General features: G+C 43.9%; 1 protein-coding gene across 1 annotated transcript in view; it reads right to left on the minus strand.

Moving 5' to 3' along the window:
* The window catches only part of PHF24 (PHD finger protein 24), a 68,158-nt gene extending 52,298 nt beyond the window's left edge, over positions 1-15,860 (minus strand). Inside the window, exon 1 of the mRNA XM_044292599.1 lies at positions 15,465-15,860. Within this exon, the coding sequence (XP_044148534.1) occupies positions 15,465-15,860 (396 nt within the window). The remainder of the gene's footprint in view (positions 1-15,464) is intronic.
* Positions 15,861-17,674: the final 1,814 nt, after the last annotated feature.

Below are 17,674 nucleotides of genomic sequence, written 5' to 3' on the forward strand. Positions count from 1 at the left end.
GACCCTAAGGTTATAGTTACCAACATTCCCCAATGTGCAGAGATGGTCCTCTCAAATTTGGACTGAAAATGAGAGGGGCTCATCATGCTCCACCCATAAACAAGTGGTCCTGGCCCTGTGAGTTGGGGCATTCCCAGGGCATGCCCCGATTTTGGCAACTGCAATGTTAGTATGTAGGTAAGGTACATCAAGAAAGAGAAGGGACTAGATCATGTTAGGCTACTTTCACACTAGCGTTCGGGTGTCCGCTTGTGAGCTCCGTTTGAAGGGGCTCACAAGCGGCCCCGAACGCATCCGTCCAGCACTAATGCATTCTGAGTGGATGCGGATCCGCTCAGAATGCATCAGTCTGGCAGCGTTCAGCCTCCGCTCCGCTCAGCAGGCGGACACCTGAACGCTGCTTGCAGCGTTCGGGTGTCCGCCTGGCCGTGCGGAGGTGTGCGGATCCGTCCAGACTTACAATGTAAGTCAATGGGGACGGATCCGTTTGAAGATGACACACTATGGCTCAATCTTCAAACGGATCCGTCCCCCATTGACTTTACATTGAAAGTCTGGACGGATCCGTCTGAGGCTATTTTCACACTTAGAAATATTTTAACAATATAATGCAGACGGATCCGTACTGAACGGAGCCACCGTCTGCATTATATGAGCGGATCCGTCTGAGACGGATCCGCTCTGAACGCAAGTGTGAAAGTAGCCTTAGCCTCATCCCATGGACAATGGCTCCCACCTCACCATAGATCAACACAATGAAGAAGCAATGGGTTCTCCTGCCAAAGTGGAGAGCAGGGATGACATGTTTTCCAACTAAAACTGCCAGCCTGGTTTATCCGCAAAACCGGAAGGCGTACCATTACCCTAACATGGGTAGCTGTGATCTCAGGAGCGTGACTTTCCACTAAGTTTGATTTGCCACTGGCCATTCACATTAGATAGCTTAAGCACTTGTTCGGTTGACCGATATGTCCTCCCATCCCACCAAGATTGAAATGCCCATACACATTAAATAGTCAAGTCCTTGGCTGACATTTATCTGATTCGTATTTCCACATTTAACCCCGAGAGACTCAGACAGACAATAACTCCTTGTAGCTCAGTCAGAATGCTCCTCCACTGTTGACTCTCAAGGCTGCGGGGGCTAACTGGCCGGACTGGTTTTTTACCTTCCTGGTGGCAACCCTAGTGTGAGGAGGTGATATCAAGAATCAGGACATAGATGAGGCCCCGTTTTGATTTTGCTATGGAGCCTCCTGTCCTCTACATACAACCTCTTCTTCCGATAGGGCCTTCAGTGATGAAGGGGTTAAAGGCCTTTATCCATGGCCTTTTAAATAATAATCTACTGAAATTTCTAGCGCTGCCAGCTCCGTAGAGTGGAGCTGAAGTATTGAGCTTTGAAATCCTGATACAAATTGTTATGGTATTGATCTCGACAGTCTCCGGAAGCTAAGTGCTGGGTTATGGATAATGTATTTGGAAAGACAACATGCTGTGGTATTCATGTGCTGATTTCTTGGCTCTAAGTTATCACCCAAACCAAGAGTTATAAAAACTGAATTACTTTTCAGGACGAGATGCATATCAAGAACCTCTCAAATACAGAACATCAAAGGGAATGAAACCTGAGAAGTGTTACAAGACCTCAGAAGCTCAGAAGATTATTATTATATTATTTCCTCTATTATTTAGTCTAGCTAATCCATGTGCCAAGCAATATGGCTACCACTGTAGCTCCCATGTGGGACATCACCCTGGTTCTAGAGGTGACATACCTCAAAGTGCAATGATATACGGTATTTCCTGCTCACATATGACGGACTAGCTTGGTGTACGTCTGGGCAAGCCAAGAGACAATCTCTTTCCAGTAGCTTTTCTTTATCTACTAAAGTTCTTTTAGGTCATTGGTCTGTAATCTGTGGTTCTCTTGCTGTTTTGAAGCACCTGTCAGCAGGATCAACAATGGCATTTTGTAGTATTGTTCCTTCTGATTAACATTATCGGTGAAAATTGTTTTTGGCATTCCCATGAAAAAAGACATTTATTTATTATGCAAATTAGGGCTTCAGTGCACTGAGGGACAGGCCTTTCCCCTTACTGTACTTCAGCTATCCAGTGCACTGAAGCCGTAATTTGCATATTCAATAAAAGTCTTTTTTAACCCCTTAAGGACTCAGCCCTATTTCACTTTAAGGACTTGGCCATTTTTTGCAAATCTGACCAGTGTCACTTTAAGTGCTGATAACTTTAAAACGCTTTGACTTATCCAGGCCGTTTACCAAAAATTTTGAAAAACTTGCAAATTTCAAAGTTTCAGTTTCTCTACTTCTGTAATACATAGTAATACCCCCAAAAATTGTGATGACTTTACATTCCCCATATGTCTACTTCATGTTTGTAGCATTTTGGGAATGATATTTTATTTTTTGGGGATGTTACAAGTCTTAGAAGTTTAGAAGCAAATCTTGAAATTTTTCAGAAATTTACAAAAACCCAATTTTTAGGGACCACTACAGGTCTGAAGTCACTTTGGGAGGCTTACATAATAGAAACCGCCCAAAAATGACCCCATTCTATAAACTACACCCCTCAAGGTATTCAAAACTGATTTTACAAACTTTGTTAACCCTTTAGGTGTTGCACAAGAGTTATTGGCAAATGGGGATGAAATTTGAGAATCTCATTTTTTTTGCCTAATTTTCCATTTTAACCCATTTTTTCCACTAACAAAGCAAGGGTTAACAGCCAAACAAGACTGTATTTTTATTGCCCCAAATGTGGCCGTAAACTACTGTACGGGCACACAGTAGGGCGTAGAGGGAAAGGTGCGCCGTATGGTTTTTGGAAGCCAGATTTTGCTGGACTGGTTTTTTGACACCATGTCCCATTTGAAGCCCCCCTGATGCACCCCTAGAGTAGAAACTCCATAAAAGTGACCCCATCTAAGAAACCACACCCCTTTAGGGTATTCAAAACTGATTTTACAAACTTTGTTAACCCTTTAGGTGTGGCCCCTGTGGAAAATATGTGCCCCCAAATAAGTATATGTATATATGTAGAGGGAAGTGTATTAAATATTCCCTAGATTCAATTCCCTATCAACACTTATCAACAGTTCATCCCCTATGTTTAGAGAAAAACTTGTGCTGATAGCCTGTAGGATAACAGCTGATTAGTATCTAGTCTTCTTTGCTGGCCACCTCAGGACAAAGAGATTGCAGACTCTCTGGCACCGTTTGTCAGGGGGCTTTCTAACCAGAGACATCTTAAACCTGTTTTCCACACCTCTGCCCCATGGCTAAACTCCAGGCCCCTACTTCCAGCATTTTGGGACTGGGGGGAGGACTCTTGGGATTTGAGGAAGGCACACTATGATATCACATGCCTGAGGAGGGGGGAAGGTGAGCTGTTTCTGGGGCTGATATAGAAGTCCCAAGCGAGGAACAAGGGCTCTTGGAACTGGACTACAAACACAGACACATGGGAGAGAGCAGCTCCATGACGTGCACCTGGAGAAGGCCTAGTAACCCTGGAAGGGCTAAGTATCTACCTGTCTAGCCCCTACCTACCCCTCACATACCCCCTATATCCCCAACAATAGTAACCCCTTCCCTGCCACCAACACATCCCATTACAATCCCTATCCCTGCAAGCCCTGTCCTCACCAACTATCCCCTAACCCTGGCTGCTGAACTCCTGCAGCATTAACCTCAGCCCTGTACCCTTGAGGCAGCCCCAGTTACCCCTGTAGCTGCCCTGTAATCCTTCACCCCTTCACTGCTGCCTGCTTACCCCAGCAGCAGCTGAGTGTGTGTTAACCCTTTGCCTCCCATAGGCATAGCTTAGAGCCAGGTTGGGTGGGCTGCTAATGAATGTATGTGTGTATACTGTATAGTTACTTTGTGGGTGGAGCTTGGGAACCGTGTAGTGTAATTTAGTGCTGTATTTATAGTACTGTATTGTTAGTACTGTACTGTTAGTGTATTGCGTGCGTAGTGTACTGTAGGTATTAATAAATATCTTGTTTTATTTGTAACTATCTGTGTAACGTGTGGTTATTAGCGATAGTTCAGTAACGCGCATGCAGCTAGCTTAGTGATTAGCGTAAGGCAAAGTGAAAGTAGAGTATTATTATTATAAAGGTATAAATAGGCAGAGTCCTCGGTAGTCGACTCCTCCTATTTATGAATATTAGTTATCGATATTTGCATAAATATTAGTGATTAATATTCTCCCATTACATTGGCGAGCCAGACCCACTGCTTAGATTTTGAAATCTGTGTTTGGTTTTGAGGTTGCTTATACTGTGAATTATCAGGCAAGAGAGGCGCGGTCAGTGGTCTGAGCGTCTAGGACCTGATAATTCGGACAGGTAACGCGACTCTTCCTTATAGTACCAAACGCAGATCAAAATCGTTAGCAGAGAATCTATAATCTATCTGTGTATTAATATTTTTATATTTGATTTACACGGTCACTGCATCGCTCGAGTGTTGCAAGGGAGAAGAGGACACGTCACTGGAGGAGATCCATCTTCGTTGGAGCTGCGTACAAGTCCGGCTGGTCGGGAAGAGGCGATCCGGGAGAAAAAGGACCTCTTCCAAGCAGCTGCGTAGGACGAAGAGGTACGGCACCAATGAGAAGATGGATGCTCATCAAAAAGTGAGTATGGACTCCACACTGCAACACTTGAGCAGACACAGCACTTTCAATCCCATCCTCCCCACCACATACAAGTCAGCAGAAATGCTGTGGTCCGATTTGTTAGCACAGGCTTGTAGCTATGACAAGCTCTGTGTTAACAAACGGATGGTGTTGAAGGCCACCAAACGGCTTTGGATGCTAGCCAAACTTGTGCATACATTTGAGGTTAGCATCTGAAAGCCAAAGGAAGTTGCGCTGGTGTCTCAGTCAACGGAGACAATTCCTCCGACCATTCACTGCCAGTGCTGTGCCAGTATTTCGGACCAGGTTTCGGCATTGCGGGCACAGCTGGCAGAGAATGTACAGTCTACCGTGGACCAAGATGCGCAGGTGGCTAGGTTACAGTCACAGTTAGTAGAGCTGCAGAGGCAGAAGGAGGAAATCGAGGCTAAGTTGACTCAGTCTTATACTTAGGTCAAGGCCTTCAAGGAGCGGCCTGCCTCTACTGATGTGACGGTAGCCAAATTGAAGGCTCAGGTTGCTGTAAGCTCCCAGATAATGACTGGCATGCAACAGGTCATCACCGATTTGGTGCCGGCCCTTTCTTTTTCCGTAAAGTCAGGGCCGGAATCTCCCAAAACTTTGTCCTGTCTAGGGCAAAAAGGGGGGAGAGTAGTCTGTGACAGGCCAAATCACCAGACCAAGCCTGTCCAGAGATTTTTCCCTGACTTTGGGAAAAAGAAAGATCGTGAAAAGTGCCTCCCTGAGGATGGAACAATTCAGAGAGCGTGGATGCAGTGTGGACGGACCTAAGCCATGCCGTGCAAACATCAAATGTTTTGCGTGTGGTGGCTTGGGTCATATAGCGAAGCACTGCAAAACAAGTAAGAACAAAGCACACAGGACAGAAAGCCCAATCAGGTGCTTCAGGTGTGTGAACAAAGGACACATTGCAAGGAATTGCACTTGTGCAAGGAATTGCAATGTGTCCAGTGATGGGATCCAGGTAACAAATCGTGCAGTGGGGTCTAGTCAGTTTGGCCATAAAGGGGTTACCTCTCAGCGACACATGCCTCATAAGGCGCTGAGGTGTCAGAATGGCCAAGTTAGGCTAGGCAACATTTGAAACCCCTGTACTATTTGTCACACCGTCTGTTCCCCGTGTATGTCCATGTTGTGTGTTTATTACCTGTTTGTATGTTTTTTATGTGTACGGAAGAGGTCCTTGTCTATGAATGTGTCTCATCCTGCTGATTGTTGTAGTTTACATTCCCCGCTGTGAGTCCAGTCGCTGCTGTTTTGATTCATTCTTGTGTCCCCTTCGAGTGGGACAGTGTTATACTGTGGATCAGGAACGTATAGGTTCGCGAGCAGATAATTTCACACGGGAATTCCTGCTGGTCGGGAGAAGGCGTTCCGGATTAAAGGACCTTCTCCATGCAGCACACAAAGGATGGTGTGATATTATTCTGGGCAACCAGGGTCTCAGATCGATACAGATAACACTGTTTGTGCTCAAGGTTTTCGGTGGGGCTGTGTTATACTGGGGACTAAGGCGGACAGGCAACATTGGTGTAATGTTGCTCCGCGCACTCTGGTCTGATCAGGTGGCACAGCTCTAATTGGGATTGGACGCAGGGTGACTGGCGGCGGAGTGTGGACTGTGTTCTTGGGTTGTGGAGTCCTAAAGAGTCTAGGCAGTACTTATGCCATGGATTCTGCCGGCCTCCACAAAACAGGACGACAGGGGGAAATCAGCTCGGGTACAAACCGGATTCCCAAAAAGTTGGGACACTAAACAAATTGTGAATAAAAACTGAATGCAATGATGTGGAGATGCCAAATGTCAATATTTTATTTGTAATAGAACGTAGATGACAGATCAAACATTTAATCCGAGTAAATGTATCATTTTAAAGGAAAAATACGTTGATTCAAATTTTCACAGTGTCAACAAATCCCTAAAAAGTTGGGACAAGTAGCAATAAGAGGCTGGAAAAAGTAAATTTGAGCATAACGAAGAGCTGGAAGACCAATTAACACTAATTAGGTCAATTGGCAACATGATTGGGTATAAAAAGAGCTTCTCAGAGTGGCAGTGTCTCTCAGAAGCCAAGATGGGTAGAGGATCACCAATTACCACAATGTTACGCAGAAAGATAGTGAAGCAATATCAGAAAGGTGTTACCCAGCGAAAAATTGCAAAGACTTTGTATCTATCATCATTAACTGTGCATAACATCATCCGAAGATTCATAGAATCTGGAACAATCTCTGTGCGTAAGGGTCAAGGCCGTAAAACCATACTGGATGCCCGTGATCTCCGGGCCCTTAAACGACACTGCACCACAAACAGGAATGCTACTGTAAAGGAAATCACAGAATGGGCTCAGGAATACTTCCAGAAACCATTGTCAGTGAGCACAATCCACCGTGCCATCCGCCGTTGCCAGCTGAAACTCTACAGTGCAAAGAAGAAGCCTCTTCTAAGCAAGATCCACAAGCTCAGGCGTTTTCACTGGGCCAGGGATCATTAAAATGGAGTGTGGCAAAATGGAAGACTGTTCTGTGGTCAGACGAGTCACGATTCAAAGTTATTTTTGGAAATCTGGGACGCCATGTCATCCGGACCAAAGAGGACAAGGACAACCCAAGTTGGTATCAACGCTCAGTTCAGAAGCCTGCATCTCTGATGTTATGGGGTTGCATGAGTGCGTGTGGCATGGGCAGCTTGCATGTCTCGAAAGGCACCATCAATGCAGAAAAATATATTCAGGTTCTAGAACAACATATGCTCCCATCCAGATGTCATCTCTTTCAGGGAAGACCCTGCATTTTTCAATAAGATAATGCCAGACCACATTCTGCATCAATCACAACATCATGGCTGGGTAGGAGAAGGATCCGGGTACTGAAATGGCCAGTCTGCAGTCCAGATCTTTCACCTATAGAGAACATTTGGCGCATCATAAAGAGGAAGGTGCAACAAAGAAGGCCCAAGACGATTGAACAGTTAGAGGCCTGTATTAGACAAGAATGGGAGAGCATTCCTATTTCTAAACTTGAGAAACTGGTCTCCTCGGTCCCCAGACGTCTGTTGAGTGTTGTAAGAAGAAGGGGAGATGCCACCCAGTGGTGAAAATGGCCTTGTCCCAACTTTTTGGGGATTTGTTGACACCATGAAATTCTGATTCAACATATTTTTCCCTTAAAATTGTACATTTTCTCAGTTTAAACTTTTGTTCCGTGATTTATGTTCTATTCTGAATAAAATATTAGAAGTTGGCACCTCCAAATCATTGCATTCAGTTTTTATTCACGATTTGTATAGTGTCCCAACTTTTTTGGAATCCGGTTTGTACATATGAGTGGACAGGGATACAGTGCCATTAATTACTAGATGGTGCTTCATCCGCAGCTCCCCTCTGACATCCTAACTTAGTCGGTAGGGTGTTCTCACACCAGTGTTGAGATAAAGAGGGGTCCTGGGAGATGGAGGTCAGCCCAATGCCTTTATCTTCTTGGGTCAAAGGTATAGGGGCTGGGGTAGTGCAACTAACTGCACCGGAGGGGAGAAATCCCCCAGGAGCGCCTGGTATTTTCTTCTGTCATAGGTGTGTTCACTATGTAGCAGAGGAAAAACCCAGATGATGCCACAGAAGAGACTAGCTATCCCCCCTGACACTCTTGTGAGGCTCTAGAGGATCCCACTGGATTTTGGCAATCAAACAACCTTTGTTCAGAGGTTTTCAAGAGATAGAGGACTGTACCACAATCCAGCGGGAGCATTATCACAGGCTCTGGAGAAAGACTTGTAGATGTTCGGGTGGAAGAGCTTAGACAGCTACGATCTCTTGTTTCACCCAGTGAAACTTCTCTTGGTTCTGGGCATCATCATCTCGGAGGGTCAAGGGACTTATTGACCAAACACACTAGAACCAGACAGAACTTTACCGAACTAACCGGAGGAGGAGGCTCAGGACATAACTCCAACATAGTCCTGTAGCCAAATATCTTATAGACACACTTTGTTTCCTATGAGGGTTCAGGACGTATAACTTGTGCTATCCTGAAACCCCATAGCGCTATGTACATATATTGATTTTGTTTGTTGTTGATTGTGTACCCATGGACACTCTAGGTACAAATGTGTGACAGCCTATACCCATTGAAACTAGCCCAACACACTGCAGTGAGTTATAATTTGGCTGTACACATTTGCATCCTATAGTCATTTTCCATTGACACGTGGGTCTACGACCTACCTGTGTTATTGGAGGTGTAGAGAGATAGGCCAGGTTGCATGAGTCTCTATGGGTACACACATTTAATGGAATTTGGTGGTGTTGGGAGGGATGTGACCTGTGTTTGTGTGAATGGGGATAAGATTAGGACACGATAGGGACAGGCCTCCTCTGTCTGCCATTTGCCACCTTGAACCCTGGAACGGTGAAGTTCTTAAGGGGGGAGCTCGATGTGTAGTGTGGTGGAGGTGTTCTCCGCAGTTAGAATTTAGGTACCAAGACATCACCTCGCTCTGACCTGCCGTGTAAAGACCTATTAATCTGTCCATGGGAGAACCGCGCCCATCAAGATGGAACAAGAGACGTTGGACGAAAGTTGTGCTTGAAGAAAGTTGGAGACTAAGGCTGTAAGGGTGAACCCGCTCCAGATTCCTTGGAGGCGGGCCATACCTGAAGATCGGCAATAATACAGAGAGACTGTGGGGGTGTGGTCACTCCAAACATTGGGGGTGGCTGACACTGGAAGACTATTACTTGAAAGAAAGGCCAGTTAAAGGTTGTAAGGGTGAACCCGCTCCAGATTCCTTGGAGGCGGGCCATACCTGAAGATCGGCAATATTACCGAGAGACTGTGGGGGTGTGGTCACTCCAAACATTGGGAGTGGCCGACACTGGAAGACTATTACTTGAAAGAAAGGCCAGTTAAAGGTTGTAAGGGTGAACCCGCTCCAGATTCCTTGGAGGCGGGCCATACCTGAAGATCGGCAATATTACCGAGAGACTGTGGGTGTGTGGTCACTCCAAACATTGGGAGTGGCCGACACTGGAAGACTATTCAAAAGATGTCGAGAAGAAGACGGTGTATCCTGTGGATGGAAGAGTGGGTTACGGTGAAGGGCAGGTCGGAGGAAGCTGGATGAGGGATGTCTAGGTACCTAAATATCAGTGTGCACTACAGTTCTTCCTGAACTTCCACCAAGGATGGGGTTGAGGGGGGGCAAATATATCTCAACCCTTTCCCCCAAGATATTGTCGTATTTCCGACAACAGGGGAATTGTTGAGGAAGGGTTGAGACGTATGCATATATATATATATATATATGCATGCAAACACGTGCATGCATGTATAATAGATATGCATACTTAAATAGCCTCATTATAGGATGATGTGCGCAGATGTGTCCAGCATCTGCGCACATCTACCCCTAGTGTGCCCCCAAATAAGTATATATATATATATATATATATATATATATATATATGTATGTATATATGTAGATGGAAGTGTATTAAATATTCCCTAGATTCAATTCCGTATCAACTCTTATCAACAGTTCATCCCCTATGTTTAGAGAAAAACTTGTGCTGATAGCCTGTAGGATAACAGCTGATTAGTATCTAGTCTTCTTTGCTGGCCAACTCAGGACAAAGAGATTGCAGACTCTCTGGCACCGTTTGTCAGGGGGCTTTCTAACCAGAGACATCTTAAACCTGTTTTCCACACCTCTGCCCCATGGCTAAACTCCAGGCCCCTACTTCCAGCATTTTAGGACTAGGGGGGAGGACTCTTGGGATTTGAGGAAGGCACACTATGATGTCACATGCCTGAGGAGGGGGGGAGGTGAGCTGTTTCTGAGGCTGATATAGGAGTCCCAAGCGAGGAACAAGGGCTCTTGGAACTGGACTACAAACACAGACACATGGGAGAGAGCAGCTCCATGACATGCACCCGGAGAAGGCCTAGTAACCCTGGAAGGGCTAAGTATCTACCTGTCTAGCCCCTACCTACCCCTCACATACCCCCTATATCCCCAACAATAGTAACCACTTCCCTGCCACCAACACATCCCATTACAATCCCTATCCCTGCAGGCCCTGTCCTCACCAACTATCCCCTAACCCTGGCTGCTGAACTCCTTCAGCATTAACCTCAGCCCTGTACCCTTGAGGCAGCTCCAGTTACCCCTGTAGCTGCCCTGTAATCCTTCACCCCTTCACTGCTGCCTGCTTACCCCAGCAGCAGCTGAGTGTGTGTTAACCCTTTGCCTCCCATAGGCATAGCTTAGAGCCAGGTTGGGTGGGCTGCTAATGAATGTATGTGTGTATACTGTATAGTTACTTTGTGGGTGGAGCTTGGGAACCGTGTAGTGTAATTTAGTGCTGTATTTATAGTACTGTATTGTTAGTACTGTACTGTTATTGTATTGCGTGCGTAGTGTACTGTAGGTATTAATAAATATCTTGTTTTATTTGTAACTATCTGTGTAACGTGTGGTTATTAGCGATAGTTCAGTAAGGCGCATGCAGCTAGCTTAGTGATTAGTGTAAGGCAAAGTGAAAGTAGAGTATCATTATTATAAAAGGTATAAATAGGCGGAGTCCTCGGTAGTCGGCTCTTCCTATTTATGAATATTAATTATCGATATTTGCATAAATATTAGTGATTAATATTCTCCCATTACAATACCCAACCCCGCTCAGCTATTTTCAGAAGCCCCACAGAAAGGAGTGGAGAGCACACTGCGCGAGCGCGGCCACATCTCAGTTCACCTCTATAGGACTGCCAGAGATAGCCGAGCCAGAGCTCAGATGTTTTTGGCAGTCACGCAGAAATGCCCAGCTGCTCTCCGCTCACTTTGGGGGTCCTGTTCTGGAGATAGATGCGGGTCCCAGAGGTGGGAGCCACATCTATCTGACATTGATGTCATATCATAGAGATATACTATCAATGTCTAAGATGAGAGAGCCCCTATATTGTCCCTGCTGAAGAGAGCACCACAGATGTCGCATGGCTTGCAACCTGGGCAAGTCTTAACATCATTTGTATAGCACTGCTATGAGATTACTATGTGTATATGGAAGTGTTGTTTTGTCACTGTATATTGATTTTACTTGATGGCATTTAATTACAGCAGGTATTGTGTGGCACTGCTACTTAGACAGTATATTACTGTATGTTTGCAGTGTATAATGGTGACAGCGCTGTTTTTGTTATGCAACTGTACAAAATGTCTGTTTTAGTAACTACTTGCATCCCCTATGTAATAACAATTCTGAAGCATCTATTCTTATGACTCTATGTTGTGTCGTTCCTTTATTATTTGTAGTAGAATTTATTAATGAATTTCTAGCAGTCTGCAGTAAGGGTACTCATGGGTGTTACCAGTTGGGAGGTGTCCCTGCCCAGTTTTACACTGGCAGCACTGATTGGATAATGTCAGACTGCTGGAAATTCATTTATATACTTCTAGTACAAATGACAGAGAAATGGAACAACATAGAGTCACAAGAATAGATACTCCAGAATTGTTATTTGTTATTTCATGGGGAATTCAAGTAGTTACTAAAACAGTCAGGTCCTCTTTAAGCATGGGGATAGGACCAGTTTGTTCACAAATTTGATGTCCCAGTGGTTGAAATAACACATTTTGGCGAGAGTGACCAACTATCTTAGGGAGAGTTCACATCTCTGTTTCATTTCCCGTTCTTCGGATCCATCAGAAGAACAGAAAAAATAAAATATACGGATCCTGTAGCAATTTTTTTTGCATCCGTTTAAGCCATTTCCACCTGAGATCCCTTTTTTATTTTAAATAGAAAAAAAGTACCGCATGCTTGTGTATAAGAGGACTGGCTGATGACTTAATGCTGAGATAAAATAGATATGTCCTTTAATTAGAAGCCAAAAATATTGCCTATGATCAACAGTTGGCAACTCTATACAGGGAGTGCAGAATTATTAGGCAAGTTGTATTTTTGAGGATTAATTTTATTATTGAACAACAACCATGTTCTCAATGAACCCAAAAAACTCATTAATAGCAAAGCTGAATATTTTTGGAAGTAGTTTTTAGTTTGTTTTTAGCTTTAGCTATTTTAGGGGGATATCTGTGTGTGCAGGTGACTATTACTGTGCATAATTATTAGGCAACTTAACAAAAAACAAATATATACCCATTTCAATAATTTATTTTTACCAGTGAAACCAATATAACATCTCAACATTCACAAATATACATTTCTGACATTCAAAAACAAAAAAATCAGTGACCAATATAGCCACCTTTCTTTGCAAGGACACTCAAAAGCCTGCCATCCATGGATTCTGTCAGTGTTTTGATCTGTTCACCATCAACATTGCGTGCAGCAGCAACCACAGCCTCCCAGACACTGTTCAGAGAGGTGTACTGTTTTCCCTCCTTGTAAATCTCACATTTGATGATGGACCACAGGTTCTCAATGGGGTTCAGATCAGGTGAACAAGGAGGCCATGTCATTAGTAGTGTTGATCACGAATATTCGAATTTCGAATTTTTATCGCGAATATAGGTACTTCGAAAATTCGCGAATATTTCGAATACAGTTATATATATTCGTAATTTCGAGTATTCGATTTTTTTTCCGATTTTTTTTTTTCGATTATTTTTTTTTTTTAATCAGTACACATGATCCCTTCCTGCTTCTAGCTTGTGGGCCAATAAGAATGCTGCAATATACTTGACTTTAGGAGTAGTGATGAGTAGTGTTGATCACGAATATTCGAATCGCAAAATATATTCGTAATTGCGAATATTCGATTACAAATCGATAAGAATTGTATGCGAATTTTATGCGAATTTTTGCAATCAAGAAAATAATACCTGGAGATCATGAATTCGCGAATTTGCGAATATATGGCGAATATTGGCCCAAATATTCGCGAAATATCGCGAATTCGAATATTGCCCCTGCCGCTCATCACTAGTCATTAGTTTTTCTTCTTTTATACCCTTTCTTGCCAGCCACGCTGTGGAGTACTTGGACGCGTGTGATGGAGCATTGTCCTGCATGAAAATCATGTTTTTCTTGAAGGATGCAGACTTCTTCCTGTACCACTGCTTGAAGAAGGTGTCTTCCAGAGACTGGCAGTAGGACTGGGAGTTGAGCTTGACTCCATCCTCAACCCGAAAAGGCCCCACAAGCTCATCTTTGATGATACCAGCCCAAACCAGTACTCCACCTCCACCTTGCTGGCGTCTGAGTCAGACTGGAGCTCTCTGCCCTTTACCAATCCAGCCACGGGCCCATCCATCTGGCCCATCAAGACTCACTCTCATTTCATCAGTCCATAAAACCTTAGAAAAATCAGTCTTGAGATATTTCTTGGCCCAGTCTTGGCGTTTCAGCTTGTGTGTCTTGTTCAGTGGTGGTCGTCTTTCAGCCTTTCTTACCTTGGCCATGTCTCTGAGTATTGCACACCTTGTGCTTTTGGGCACTCCAGTGATGTTGCAGCTCTGAAATATGGCCAAACTGGTGGCAAGTGGCATCTTGGCAGCTGCACGCTTGACTTTTCTCAGTTCATGGGCAGTTATTTTGCGCCTTGGTTTTTTCACACGCTTCTTGCTAACCTGTTGACTATTTTGAATGAAACGCTTGATTGTTCGATGATCACGCTTCAGAAGCTTTGCAATTTTAAGAGTGCTGCATCCCTCTGCAAGATATCTCACTATTTTTGACTTTTCTGAGCCTGTCAAGTCCTTCTTTTGACCCATTTTGCCAAAGGAAAGGAAGTTGCCTAATAATTATGCACACCTGATATAGGGTGTTGATGTCATTAGACCACACCCCTTCTCATTACAGAGATGCACATTACCTAATATGCTTAATTGGTAGTAGGCTTTCGAGCCTATACAGCTTGGAGTAAGACAACATGCATAAAGAGGATGATGTGGTCAAAATACTCATTTGCCTAATAATTCTGCACTCCCTGTAGATATTGCTGTTGTCCTCCTATGTAGCATTTATGTCTTTCGGAAGTAGGAAACCTCAGCATATCATGGAAAAACAAAGGTGTCTACTTACTTATATTAATGTACGGCATGTAATAGTAGGAACCTAAACATTCACACTACGATACCTCTGACGATCACAGCTGAATAGATAAGTCACTAGTCTGAGGGATGTTTTATGCTACAGAGGTTGTCCATAGGAAATGACCTAGACTATTAGAAATTAAATAAACATGAGATTCTCCAAATTCTCATTGTCTAGTCTAGTAGGTCCTAGTGACTGGTTCCAAACTCATCTTCAAACTGAGTTGTCTTCTGCTGGACTAGCTGCTTAGCCTGACCCCGGTTTTAGCCCATGTTTTCCAGGCCACCTCCAATATAGAGGAGAACAGGGACATTGTGGAGACTTACTGCTATATGAAAATGACTTCTCTACAATGAAGACACCGTCTTAGATTTCCCCAGGCAATTATCAAGCTGTGCGCAGGTTATATTAAGCCATTTTTAATCTCCATATACAGATGTAGTAGAGTTAAAACATATACTTAACTAGATGGTTAACTAAACTAATTGTGTTAAGGAAATCAAGTGTTACAGGATATCAAGATTAGTTAAGAAAGTTGAGTTAGTAGATTCAGTCATAATAGGAAGTTAGACATAAGGTTGACCCAAAAATGAATGAGACACCTATAAAATTTTAGAACTTTTACTATTGAAACCTATTCAGTAATCTTAATTTTTTTTCCAAATTCAAAGTTAATTTTTTTTTTTTTACTGGTTTTACAATCACATTAATTTGACTAACCTCTTCCCTCTGGTCCAGGTTTATTTCCGGAGGATCATCATCATTTAGAGCACGAGTTGGTCTGATAAAGGCAGGAGGGGTAAAACGTTTGGACTTATCAAACTCATCAGGTTCTACCCCTTTCCCATCTCTTAGTCTTTCCCAGGCTGCCCGGTTTGTTGGGTTCTCCTGCCGGGGTTGAGATTGACAGGGGGAATCTGGGTTAGATTCATTGGCATCTTTCTCTTCTTCCAACACTTGGTCCAGCACATCTCCTTTACTCCCTTTCCTGATGCAGCCTTCAGATTTCCTCTTATTGAGCGGTTTGTCCTTGAGTCCATCCTTGAATGCGGAGACAGCAATGCTGACCTTTTGTACCTGCTCCACGGTCTGTCTCTTGGACATTAGCACACCCATCTTCCTGTCATGAAAAGAGACAAAGGGTTAGCTGACAGGACTGAAAATAAAGACTGAAGATCTGCATTCTATACTTTTAGATTTTTAGTTTCATACCACCAATATTTCACCTCAACCTTAATCAGTGAGCCTAGGAAGGGAGAGGGGAAGAGAGCAGGAATGGTAGTGGTGGCGAGGATAGGAGTATTAGTATTCATAGTAGCAACTGAAGAAAAGTGTGCACCCCTCTCATCACTGCACAGCCCAGGGAGTGCCATAGTGAGGATTTCTACTGTGAATACTACTACTCCTATCCTCGCCACCACTACCACTCCTGTCCTTTCCCCCTCTCCCATCCTGGGCTCACTGCATAAGGCCTATGAGGCAGTAGAACGGCACAAGAGGTCGCAATAGCATCCCTGATGTAGCGGTGATGTCATCAGAACCACCTGTGCAGGGACGTGGCAATTATGATCTGTGGCCTCCATCGCAGACAGCAGCAGGGATCAGTTGTGAGGTGATTTGTTTTGTTTTTTTGTTAATAATAAACGTCGGCAATTCAGCACTACTGAGGGCACCAAGGAGAATTATATATGTACTGGCACTATAAGGGGCATGGAGGAGCATTATATACTGGCACTACAGTGGAGCATTATATATATATATATATATATATATATATACATACTGGCACAAATGGGGAGGCATGGAGGAGCATTATCTACTGGCACCACAGGGGGGGGGCATTATATACTGGAACTACAAGAGGAGAATTATATACTGGCACTACAAGTGGAGCATTATCTACTGGAACTACAGGACTACATGGGGCATATATACTGGCACTATGGGGGGGGCAGAGGAGCATTTTTTACTGGAACTATGGGGGGAGCAGAATTATATATTGGCACTACAGGGGGGCTTATTTATAATACCGGGGGCACTACAGGGGAGTTATAACTGCAGGGAGGCATTAGAACTACAAGGGGCACTGCAGGAGGAGCTTTATACATACTGGGGGCCTTATTGTGAAATTATTACTACTGGGGGTACAGTAGGGGCATTATTATTATCATCATCATCATCATCTGGCACATTATGGAGGACATTCCTACTAATGCAGGCATTACATTACAGATTTTACAAAATCTTTTCCCATAAAAATATATATCAATCTGCTCGGCTTCTCCTGCTCTATAACACAGTGCTTTCAGTTTGCACTGCATTTTGTGGTGACAGGTCCTCTGTAAATTGATTCAGGGAGGAGTGCAATTTGCCTGTTCTGCCTAGGGCACCAAAATATTTAATCCCGGCCTTGCTCCTGCCTGGTGGTAGGTGGATGCCCTTGGTGTCGGTGGGCTTTGGGGTGCAAAGCAGGGCTCTCTTAAAGTACTGGGGAAAGGGACAATGATGTGACAGTGCAGGTTGGTGAGGCAAGGCAATGATGAGGCCGGTTTTGGGGTAACAAGTCCACTATACTTTACATGAGGAAATTTCAAAACATATCACAAATATACACTGCCAAAAGTAAGTTCAGTCTTTCCAGGTTACATGTACAGCTTTCTCAAGGCTGCTTATAGGAAAATTAGCTGCAATGAGTACCTCTCTGATTCTCTTTCCAGTTAATCCAAACAAGCCTCTCAATTCAGCCAAGTGGTGCAAATTCTCTCTCATAATAAATCCTCGCTTAATATAACACTACAGTGCCAACTGCAGGGTGTAGTCTTTAACAGATGGCCAGACTGTCTCACAAATATGGCAGAGTGCCTGAAGCTTCTCCCCAACCAAATGCAGTGAAGTCCACAGTCTCAATATGTGCATTACCTTTCACTAAC

Source organism: Bufo gargarizans, chromosome 1, assembly GCF_014858855.1.
Source record: "Bufo gargarizans isolate SCDJY-AF-19 chromosome 1, ASM1485885v1, whole genome shotgun sequence".
Lineage (NCBI taxonomy): Eukaryota > Metazoa > Chordata > Amphibia > Anura > Bufonidae > Bufo > Bufo gargarizans.